General features: G+C 40.8%; 2 protein-coding genes across 8 annotated transcripts in view; both read right to left on the bottom strand.

Annotated features, from left to right (window-relative positions):
* Positions 1 to 13,030, bottom strand: part of FYB2 (FYN binding protein 2) — a 174,536-nt gene that overhangs the window by 157,625 nt on the left and 3,881 nt on the right. The gene's annotated exons all lie outside the window — the stretch shown is intronic.
* The window catches only part of DAB1 (DAB adaptor protein 1), a 721,439-nt gene that overhangs the window by 37,533 nt on the left and 670,876 nt on the right, over positions 1 to 13,030 (bottom strand). For all 7 annotated transcript variants that reach the window (XM_075832689.1, XM_075832692.1, XM_075832691.1 and 4 more), the window contains one exon: positions 665 to 727. In XM_075832689.1, coding sequence (XP_075688804.1) covers positions 665 to 727 — 63 coding nt within the window. The remainder of the gene's footprint in view (positions 1 to 664; positions 728 to 13,030) is intronic.

Genomic DNA, 13,030 nt, shown 5'->3' on the forward strand with positions numbered 1-13,030 from the left:
CCACCCATGAATAATGTAAGGGACTTTATTTTATTACACATTATGTTATACCCAGTTCCTTGTAAAAGTATTCAACTCCTGACTTTGTCTGAATTACAAATGTCAGTCCCACGGGTTGTTCCAGTCTGGATTTTGACTGCAGCCCGGCGTTAAAGAACAATATTAAACCCACAATTCATTATTTGAAGTTTTATAAGTTTCATTTCTATAACATTCAAAACTGAAAAAGTATACAGATTGCAGAACTATTCAACCCCTTTATGCGAGTATTGTGTAGACCTACTTTTTAATACAACAGGTTTAGGTCTGTTTTTTTGCTGTGCCTCTTCTGTTGCTCAGGTCTCAAACTTGGGATCATTGTCGTGTTGAAAGCCGAACGTTCTCCCATGTTTTCGTCCTTTTGCTTTACACCGCAGGTTGTTTAGGAGGATCCCCCTGTACTTTGCACCTATTACCCCCATATTTCCCGGCTGGAATGGTGTTTACATGCTAATTTGCAATAATAAATACTTGCTGAAACATTCAGCATAAGTGTCAATGGTAATTTAGGCAAAACGGTGGACTTTTTAGGGGGTGAATACTTTTGCAATGCGCTGTATATTAAATTTTATGGAACAACTAGGATCAGATATCAAAGATAAGACAAATATAAAGCCGTACTTACAGAGGGAGACGTTACGTCGGGTGGAGTGGACATATCCCCGAAAAGCGCTAATTGTGTCACAGCCTAAGAGGAAACAAAAAGGGGTAAGAGAAGGAAAACATTACTGATTTCTTATGGGCACATTACAACGTCATGAGCACAAGTTCTGGAGATTTATCTCATAATGATTAATTAGGATATTATTAGGTAATGACTTAAAGGAAAACTCCAGTCATTACAGAAGTTAGTGTTGACGACCCCTCTCGCCTCCCAGTGGACACCAGTCATGATTACACTTGAAAATGCTAAAATTAAATATGTAAAGCCCCTTCTTTTTATCTCCCATGATGCATCATTTTTATCTGCTAATTTGTTTTTAACTTTCCTAGACTGGGCGGAGCTTAGTTGTCACATGACTGTATGTACCTACCAACTCAACCCCGCCTTAGGAAAGGGTCTGACATATTAACTGGTGGGGAAAAAAATGTGGATCGTTACAATGTAACAGTAAATAATGGGATGCAATTTTTTAATGTGCAGTTAGAAAACACCCGACATGGGAGAATCGATTCAACAGATTTGCGGCACTCAGAGCAATGATAGGGGGTGTCTCATCAAGATAACCCCTGTCCATCTGCTCTATTAGGGCATATGGTCATTATAGAGGAGGGTCTTCTGCTCAGTACCCCCTCCATCAGCCAGAATGGAGAGCTGATATGGAGGAGCGGCTCCTGTGCTGGGAGACTTGAGTCATCTATGTATTATATGGTTGCCCATTGATCTGAACACCCGGCCATGAAATACCACAAATGCCGTGACTTTTCTCGAGAGCCGGACCTATGATGATCAGCTGATCAACGCAACGTTTTTTTCTGAAACCCCCTTTAACATTTTTTCATTTAAATTTGTTAAAAGTTTGTTGAATTTTGTATTTGTGACTGGAGTTTCCCTTAAGAAGCAATCTGGAGAGCAAAATAATTAAACAAAAAATAAAATTAAAAATTAACAGAATTAACACCATATATTTTAAAACGTATACACAAAAATATTATTTTTTTCCTTTAAAGAGAACCGGTCACCTCTCCTGACATCTCTGTGTTAGTAAGTAACAATTCGGGAGCATCTTTTGTTAAAACTCTGGGTTGTGCCGATCCTCTGTTACAACTGGGTGTTACCATTATTCTTGTCAAAGGGGCGTGTCCCTACACAATCTTACTCTGTCAGCACTGATTGGATATTGTCAGTCTGTGTAAGGACACGCCCCCAACTCCTAGCACCCAACTGTTAATTTATTCATACATTTCTAGGAAGAAGAACAGAGGAACGGCACAAAGTAAAGTTCTATAAAAAAGATGTTCTAGAATTGTTATTTTATAGGTGAACACAATTATTTACTAAAACAGACATGACAGGAGAGATGACAGGTCCTCTTTATGTAAATTTTTCACACTGGACATTTAATAACATCAATGAAGCCTAAGCAATGTAAAATATATATCCTTAAAGTGGTTTTCCATAGGACAGCCATCAGTGTGTGATTAGTGAGGGCTCGAGCTCTGGGACCCCACCTATCAGAACAATTAAGTGGCTCATTCATATGGAGGGCTGTACCTGGTAATGCTACTAATCTTTTTCACTTGAATACCAGATACAGCTCGTTGAGAATAGCGCTGTTTTTAAGAGAAAAAAACTCTTGATCAGAGTGGAGAGCGGTTACATAGAGCGTCTCTGGAGGACCTGTCCTATCCTGTATTACACAGACAACACATTGATATGAATGGACACCGTGTAATACTTCATTTCTCCTGTGGTGGTGCTGCAGGGAAACTGAACAATTACTGCCAGGTTTCCCCACAGATCAAAGTTGATCGCTGGGGGTCCCAGCAGGGGGAGACTTTGTGATCAGCTTCTTGTCATGATACCCTTCTAACAAGTAGGGATTGTCTTAAGAGGAGAACCTCTTTAAGATACAGAGAAACCCCTTCATCCAGATTTTAAGATTCATCATAAACTATGTACATCTTCTTTTGGAGGACCAGACCACCATTTTTTTATGCAGTTTTGGGTGGTCGTCTCAAAGATGTTTGACTGTAAATTTATAATAAATAATATGAATAATAAACAGGAGAAGTAGAAAAATGATAAATAGATCAATGTCGGTCAAGCGGTGAAAAACAGAAATTTGAATAGTAAAATGGATGAAATATAAAAAAAATAAAACCTATGCTTAGTATGTAAGTCGTGCTGCAAAATACAGGAGTTCTTGGACTATTTCTTCAAGATGAATGTCCACTCTTGAGCAGCATTTTTTTAAAAGTAAATAGGTTAAAAACTATATACTGATTAATTTAATAATATGGTATATGTTTATAGGGATCATGATGTGCTCCCAATCCTCTGCTTCCCTTCACATAGCCATAGAGATAAATGATAAAAAATAGTTTTTACCTGGAATGACCAGTAGGGGGAGCTTAGGAGGTTACTATAATAAGTCTGTATACAGTAAGCTCCTAAGCTCCCTCTAGTGGCGGCTGCAGGCAGCTAAAATTTTATCATGTAACTTTATGGTTGCGTGAAGAGCAGCAGGGGATTTGGAGCTTTCTATCATTAAAAAGATATTTTAGAAATTAATCAGCGCCGAATATTGGACCTAAAAATGACATCTTGTCAAAAGATGGACATTTATTTTAAAGGAACAGTACAGGCAAAATGTAAAAAGTCCTCAGGGGGAGGTGTTTGACTTTTATCACTGAGTCACGCTCCGCCCTCTCGGTTTCTACCTTTGTTTTAACACAATGTATAAGTTCTGATTGGACTGTTCCTTTAAGGAGCATGATGTATTACTGTATACTGCAGTACAATACAATGCTTTTTTTTTTTTTTACCAGCGAGGAGGGTTTGTGAATGAATAATTTACAACGAACTTGACCTCTTTTTAAGCTCAATGGCTTATTTAAAATGTTCTACTTAAGACAACTAAACATTTATAATGTCAGGCTCCGCCGGGGAAAGGAGAACTGGGAACAGATTCAGGGGAGGACGAACTATCTGCTTCACTCAGTCTGAGAAACGACGAAAAAATGTAATTACAGTTTGATACGTTTAACAACCTCCGAAGATAAGCGGCAAAGAGAAGCGGCAAACAATGGCCTCTATAGAGGAGTAACTCTGGGATGAGTATACAGGGAAATGACACTTCATAGAAATATCAATATTACTTCATTTTAGGGAAAGTTTAGATGTTTCCAGTTTTATAATAATTATGTTACATTTTCTATAGGAGATCATGGTATTGTGTGATGGCCAAAAGGGAAATTACCCAGTGTCTGACCTCTGGGGGGAACTCATAGCTTTCATGGCAGAGAGGGAATCTGTCTACAAATGTCTATGAAAGCCCATGGTCAAATATTCATCCTGAGGACGGAGGTGGAGGTCACTAGAGGGTGGACTTCTTGGGGTATTTGCCCCTTTTGGCCGTGGTTATTGCCAAGTTGCTTCAGTTTTATGGGAGGAGGCCAAATTGAAAGCCACTTCTATGACATCTTGGCAAGAGAAGGTGGGAAATGGGTCTAAGGTCTTAGGTTTTATGGGCTTATATGATTTTTATTATAATGTCCGCTGAGATTTTTGGCCATACAAAAATACGATGATAAAAAACATCTCCATCATGAAGTACAAGAGGGCATCATCATCACGCTGTGGGGCTGCTTCTCTGCAACTTGCACCGGAGGCTTCTTATGGTAGAGGGCAAAATGTAGACAACCCCTGCCCATGTACCCCATTAAGAGAGCTCATCGATATCATCGAGGGGGTCCCATACACTCCATCTGGAGATCCTATGTTTACCAGTCGTCACCATCTTGAGTCGCGCAGAACGCCCGACCGTGCGGCCAATCGGAGAACTAGGAGCCAATGACAATGGCCACACACCAGCTTCATGGCAGATATATATATATTATAGGTATATTTCGGCTAGGCCTGTGTTTTCCTGCTTTACAGATTTGTGTTTTGACTCCTGATTTGACCCGGCTTGCTTGACTCTTCTTTTGCGTCTCTACCTGCTGCACCACATACCTGGCTCTGCTACATCACCGCTAAAGAATCCTTGGCTTGTATACAAACCCTTCAGAACTACATGCTACGGTACCGAACACCCAGCTTTGCTCGACTGCTGTTAGGTTACCCTTGACTATACGAACTACGTTTACGCTTCACCCTATAAGTGAAATTGTGCCATCCAGCTGGTTCTGTCTGTGGGTATCGCAGCTGGTCCATACATTATAGGGACGGCACATTGATTTCAATGGCTGATAAATCCCAATGCCCACAGCAGATCATTTTGGTCCCCAGCCTCCTGTATAAGCAAGACAAGGACAGGATGGATTATACCCTGTGAATGTAAACCAAAATGTTCCTATTCACTGACTGCAAGCAGAACTCTTAAAAATAGTGAGAAATTGAAATACAAAAGTCAGCGGCCCTTTAATAGTCTGAAAATGAACATTGAGGAGTGACAATGAGAATGAAGGTGAAGGGTAAATGGACTTTGCTGTTTGGTAAAACTCTGTTCACATCTGAGTCGGAGCCTCCATCACAGATTACGTCACACTTGACGGGATGAATAGCGCAAACTGACCCATCGAGCGCCATTATAAGTCAACGGCAACCAGGACGCAGGTGTGAACAGATCCCATGTCATCTAGAGACACAATCCTTCATTCTTTTTATCATTTTTGCTGGGCTGATTAGCAATGATATTGGGGATCAATAATTATCTTATAATTCATCTTAATCATCATCTGTGATTATCGGTTATTGTAAGATTTCCAGCGATCATTAGGATCGAGTTCCATCGTCTTACTCTTAGCGCCGCTCTTACCTCCATGGCATCAGAAGGATTTTCATCAAAAGAAATTAAGTCTCCATTCTGTAACAGCAAAAATGATTGATGAGAGTGAAATGAGCGACACAATCCGGAGTAATGACAATGAGCGTGCGAATATGAAGATGATACATCATAGGACGGGGAGCGGGAGCAGACGCATCAGGAATGTTAATGCTAATGAAAGATAATGTCCTCTATACATCACCGGGGAGACGGAATAATCGGAACGGGTGACGAAAAGCAACTCCGATGGAACGAATATTCCTAGCACGTGCTTTAAAGGTCATCAGTAAAGTCCTCCGACATAACTACTTGTTCTAAGCAATGACAGCAAGCAGAGAAAGCACCCCTACTGTAGACATGGAATGATCCCTGTGCGGAAGGATATTCTCAATGGTTGATTCCATCTGTGTTCATGAATGGGTTCGATAATTAAAGGTCATCATCACATTTTAGAGTTTTTGTAAATACATGACATTACTTATCTTGTACTGATCCTGCTTTACATCATGTATTATACTCCAGAGCTGCACTCACTATTCTGCTGGTGGAGTCACTGTGTATATACATTACATTACTTATCCTGTACTGATCCTGAGTTACATCCTGTATTATACTCCAGAGCTGCCCTCACTATTCTGCTGGTGGAGTCACTGTGTACATACATTACATTACTTATCCTGTACTGATCCTGAGTTATATCTTGTATTATACACCAGAGCTGCACTCACTATTCTGCTGGTGAAGTCACTGTGAACATACATTACATTACTTATCCTGTACTCATCCTGAGTTACATCCTGTATTATACTCCAGAGCTGCACTCACTATTCTGCTGGTGGAGTCACTGTGTACATACATTACATTACTTATCCTGCACTGATCCTGAGTTATATCCTGTATTATACTCCAGAGCTGTGCTCACTATTCTGTTTGTGTAGTCACTGTGTACATACATTACATTGCTTATCCTGTACTGATCCTGAGTTACATCCTGTATTATACTCCAGAGCTGCACTCACTATTCTGCTGGTGGAGTCACTGTGTACATACATTACATTACTTATCCTGTACTGATCCTGAGTTACATCCTGTATTATACTCCAGAGCTGCACTCACTATTCTGCTGGTGGAGTCACTGTGTACATACATTACATTACTTATCCTGTACTGATCCTGAGTTACATCCTGTATTATACTCCAGAGCTGCACTCACTATTCTGCTGGTGGAGTCACTGTGTACATACATTACATTACTTATCCTGTACTGATCCTGAGTTACATCCTGTATTATACTCCAGAGCTGCACTCACTATTCTGCTGGTGGAGTCACTGTGTACATACATTATATTACTTATCCTGTACTGATCCCGAGTAGAAAAAAATGGTAATGAAGTAATATAACACACATACTGGATTTTACATCTGCCAACTATGGAGACCATATTATTTCAAGGTAGAGCGTACCTTGGAGTCTATGTGAATGTCAGTGACGAGTACATATCTAGTGTTGGTATGGCGGACATGTTGAAGTCTCACAGATGCAGACGGTCATTTTTCACATTTTCTGTGACTGAACCGGAGAGGTCATTGGCTCCTTTTGCCCTTGAAGACATCACTTTCCAATAATGGACGCCATAGACCTGCACGGGGTCATTACTTATTCTTAAAATAAATCTATCTATGAGACTCATTGAACTCGTCCTCATCGGTTTTACAGACAGACAATCACCATATTACATCAGGGACCGCGGGCGACCTCACAGGCAAGGACTTTTCTATCATTCTTTACGGTAATGGGCGAAGTTTTAGCAGAAGAATGATAAAGGGACAGAAGCAAGAAAAATATTATGCGGCTGATATCAGTCACACATATGATGTAACGCCTCATGCACATGACCAAGTGCGCCATCCGAGTCCCGTCAGTGATCCGAGGAAAGATAGGACATGTTCTATCTTTCCTTGGATCTGAGACTCAAACCATTTTTCACGGACCCAATTCACCAGTTAAAGTGAATGGGTCCGTGAAGACAATCGGGTGCCACTCGGATGCCGTCAAAAACGGCCCGAGTGGCACAACAGTCGTGTGCAAGAGACCTAAATGTCTCTGGAGTGTCATAAGAGGAGCGGCTGATATCAGTCACATATGATGTAATGTCTCTGGAGGATATAATAGTGCTGGAGTGATATAAGAGGAGCGGCTGATATCAGTCACACATATGATGTAATGTCTCTGGAGGATATAATAGTACAGGAGTGTTATATGAGGAGCGGCTGATATCAGTCACACATGATGTAATGTCTCTGGAGGATATAATAGTACTGGAGTGATATAAGAGGAGCGGCTGATATCAGTCACACATATGATGTAATGTCTCTGGAGGATATAATAGTGCTGGAGTGTTATAAGAGGAGCGGCTGATATCAGTCACACATATGATGTAATGTCTCTGGAGGATATAATAGTACTGGAGTGTTATAAGAGGAGCGGCTGATATCAGTCACACATATGATGTAATGTCTGGAGGATATAATAGTACTGGAGTGATATAAGAGGAGCGGCTAATATCAGTCACATATGATGTAATGTCTCTGGAGGATATAATAGTGCTGGAGTGTTATAAGAGGAGCGGCTGATATCAGTCACACATATGATGTAATGTCTCTGGAGGATATAATAGTACAGGAGTGTTATATGAGGAGCGGCTGATATCAGTCACACATATGATGTAATGTCTCTGGAGGATATAATAGTACTGGAGTGTTATAAGAGGAGCGGCTGATATCAGTCACATATATGATGTAATGTCTCTGGAGGATATAATAGTGCTGGAGTGATATAAGAGGAGCGGCTGATATCAGTCACACATATGATGTAATGTCTCTGGAGGATATAATAGTGCTGGAGTGTTATAAGAGGAGCGGCTGATATCAGTCACATATGATGTAATGTCTCTGGAGGATATACTAGTGCTGGAGTGATATAAGAGGAGCGGCTGATATCACACATATGATGTAATGTCTCTGGAGGATATAATAGTGCTGGAGTGTTATAAGAGGAGCGGCTGATATCAGTCACACATATGATGTAATGTCTGGGGGATATAATAGTACTGGAGTGATATAAGAGGTGCGGCTGATATCAGTCACATATGATGTAATGTCTCTGGAGGATATAATAGTACTGGAGTGATATAAGAGGAGCGGCTGATATCAGTCACACATATGATGTAATGTCTGGGGGATATAATAGTACTGGAGTGATATAAGAGGAGCGGCTGATATCAGTCACACATATGATGTAATGTCTGGGGGATATAATAGTACTGGAGTGATATAAGAGGAGCGGCTGATATCAGTCACATATGATGTAATGTCTCTGGAGGATATAATAGTACTGGAGTGATATAAGAGGAGCGGCTGATATCAGTCACACATATGATGTAATGTCTCTGGAGGATATAATAGTACTGGAGTGTTATAAGAGGAGCTGCTGATATCAGTCACACATATGATGTAATGTCTCTGGAGGATATAATAGTGCTGGAGTGTTATAAGAGGAGCGGCTGATATCAGTCACACATATGATGTAATGTCTCTGGAGGATATAATAGTACTGGAGTGTTATAAGAGGAGCGGCTGATATCAGTCACACATATGATGTAATGTCTCTGGAGGATATAATAGTGCTGGAGTGTTATAAGAGGAGCGGCTGATATCAGTCACATATATGATGTAATGTCTCTGGAGGATATAATAGTACTGGAGTGATATAAGAGGAGCGGCTGATATCAGTCACACATATGATGTAATGTCTCTGGAGGATATAATAGTACTGGAGTGTTATAAGAGGAGCGGCTGATATCAGTCACACATATGATGTAATGTCTCTGGAGGATATAATAGTACTGGAGTGTTATAAGAGGAGCGGCTGATATCAGTCACATATGATGTAATGTCTCTGGAGGATATAATAGTACTGGAGTGTTATAAGAGGAGCGGCTGATATCAGTCACACATATGATGTAATGTCTCTGGAGGATATAATAGTACTGGAGTGATATAAGAGGAGCTGCTGATATCAGTCACATATGATGTAATGTCTCTGGAGGATATAATAGTGCTGGAGTGATATAAGAGGAGCGGCTGATATCAGTCACACATATGATGTAATGTCTCTGGAGGATATAATAGTACTGGAGTGTTATAAGAGGAGCGGCTGATATCAGTCACACATATGATGTAATGTCTCTGGAGGATATAATAGTGCTGGAGTGTTATAAGAGGAGCGGCTGATATCAGTCACATATATGATGTAATGTCTCTGGAGGATATAATAGTGCTGGAGTGTTATAAGAGGAGCGGCTGATATCAGTCACACATATGATGTAATGTCTCTGGAGGATATAATAGTACTGGAGTGTTATAAGAGGAGCGGCTGATATCAGTCACACATATGATGTAATGTCTCTGGAGGATATAATAGTGCTGGAGTGTTATAAGAGGAGCGGCTGATATCAGTCACATATATGATGTAATGTCTCTGGAGGATATAATAGTACTGGAGTGATATAAGAGGAGCGGCTGATATCAGTCACACATATGATGTAATGTCTCTGGAGGATATAATAGTGCTGGAGTGTTATATGAGGAGCGGCTGATATCAGTCACACATATGATGTAATGTCTCTGGAGGATATAATAGTGCTGGAGTGATATAAGAGGAGCGGCTGATATCAGTCACATATGATGTAATGTCTCTGGAGGATATAATAGTGCTGGAGTGTTATAAGAGGAGCTGCTGATATCAGTCACATATGATGTAATGTCTCCTGTCACTCATCCAATTGAACAATACAATCAACTTCTTTCCTAATAAAAAGGTACAAATGTTTATATTGAATTGCAGCAATGCAAATGAGACAATAGACTTAAGGGTTAGTGTCCCTTTAAGAAATGGTTTCCGCTGTTTTTGGCTTGTCACATTGTATTTTACTAGTGAACAAGTGGAGTCTTCCCGAGCGAGGTCCACGAGACAGTGAGAGGTCAAACATGATCCATGGCACGCAGCGAACCTCTCACTCCGACTGTTCTCTGTAAGGTCAGACTGTGCTCCGCGCAAAACCGGTCAAGGGACTCTCATTTATATTCTCCAAAAAGTGATGATATTTTCTAATGTTCTGCGCAGCCGAGAGATGAAAAATGCAACTTCAAGGATGAAAACTGATGTAGGGAGGAAAAGCAGAGAAGTTCCTGTGTATCCCACATGATAGCCTTAGATACAGAAGCTCCGCAGGCCTTATTACACATAGATATAGAGGTCAGCAGGCAGTATCACACATGATAGGATTAGATACACAGCTCAGCAGACAGTATCACACATGATAGGCTTAGATACACGACTCAGCAGACAGTATCACACATGATAGGATTAGATACACAGCTCAGCGAACAGTATCACACATGATAGGATTAGATACACAGCTCAGCAGACAGTATCACACATGATAAGATTAGATACAGAGCTCAGTAGACAGTATCACACATGACAGGATTAGATACACAGCTCAGCAGACAGTATCACACATGATAGGATTAGATACACAGCTCAGCAGACAGTATCACACATGATAGGATTAGATACAGCAGCTCAGCAGACAGTATCACACATGATAGGATTAGATACAGTGGCTCAGCAGACAGTATCACACATGATAGGATTAGATACACAGCTCAGCAGACAGCATCACACATGATAGGATTAGATACACAGCTCAGCAGACAGTATCACACATGATCGGATTAGATACACAGCTCAGCAGACAGTATCACACATGATAGGGTTAGATACACAGCTCAGCAGACAGTATCACACATGATAGAATTAGATACAGTGGCTCAGCAGACAGTATCACGCATGATAGGATTAGATACACAGCTCAGCAGACAGCATCACACATGATAGGATTAGATACACAGCTCAGCAGACAGTATCACACATGATAGAATTAGATACACAGCTCAGCAGACAGTATCACACATGATAGGATTAGATACACAGCTCAGCAGACAGTATCACACATGATAGGGTTAGATACACAGCTCAGCAGCCAGTATCACACATGATAGGATTAGATACATAGCTCAGCAGCCAGTATCACCATGATAGGATTAGATACACAGCTCAGCAGACAGTATCACACATGATAGGATTAGATACAGTGGCTCAGCAGACAGTATCACACATGATAGGATTAGATACACAGCTCAGCAGACAGTATCACACATGATAGGATTAGATACAGTGGCTCAGCAGACAGTATCACACATGATAGGATTAGATACACAGCTCAGCAGACAGTATCACACATGATAGGATTAGATACACAGCTCAGCAGACAGTATCACACATGATAGGGTTAGATACACAGCTCAGCAGACAGTATCACACATGATAGGATTAGATACAGTGGCTCAGCAGACAGTATCACACATGATAGGATTAGATACACAGCTCAGCAGACAGTATCACACATGATCGGATTAGATACACAGCTCAGCAGACAGTATCACACATGATAGGGTTAGATACACAGCTCAGCAGACAGTATCACACATGATAGAATTAGATACAGTGGCTCAGCAGACAGTATCACGCATGATAGGATTAGATACACAGCTCAGCAGACAGCATCACACATGATAGGATTAGATACACAGCTCAGCAGACAGTATCACACATGATAGAATTAGATACACAGCTCAGCAGACAGTATCACACATGATAGGATTAGATACACAGCTCAGCAGACAGTATCACACATGATATGATTAGATACACAGCTCAGCAGACAGTATCACACATGATAGGGTTAGATACACAGCTCAGCAGCCAGTATCACACATGATAGGATTAGATACATAGCTCAGCAGCCAGTATCACCATGATAGGATTAGATACACAGCTCAGCAGACAGTATCACACATGATAGGATTAGATACAGTGGCTCAGCAGACAGTATCACACATGATAGGATTAGATACACAGCTCAGCAGACAGTATCACACATGATAGGATTAGATACACAGCTCAGCAGACAGTATCACACATGATAGGATTAGATACAGTGGCTCAGCAGACAGTATCACACATGATAGGATTAGATACACAGCTCAGCAGACAGTATCACACATGATAGGATTAGATACACAGCTCAGCAGACAGTATCACACATGATAGGATTAGATACACAGCTCAGCAGACAGTATCACACATGATAGGATTAGATACACAGCTCAGCACAGTATCACACATGATAGGGTTAGATACACAGCTCAGCAGACAGTATCACACATGATAGGATTAGATACACAGCTCAGCAGCCAGTATCACCATGATAGGATTAGATACACAGCTCAGCAGACAGTATCACACATGATAGGATTAGATACACAGCTCAGCACAGTATCACACATGATAGGATTAGATACACAGCTCAGCA

This window comes from Rhinoderma darwinii, chromosome 7, assembly GCF_050947455.1.
Source record: "Rhinoderma darwinii isolate aRhiDar2 chromosome 7, aRhiDar2.hap1, whole genome shotgun sequence".
In the NCBI taxonomy this organism is placed as follows: Eukaryota; Metazoa; Chordata; class Amphibia; order Anura; family Rhinodermatidae; genus Rhinoderma; species Rhinoderma darwinii.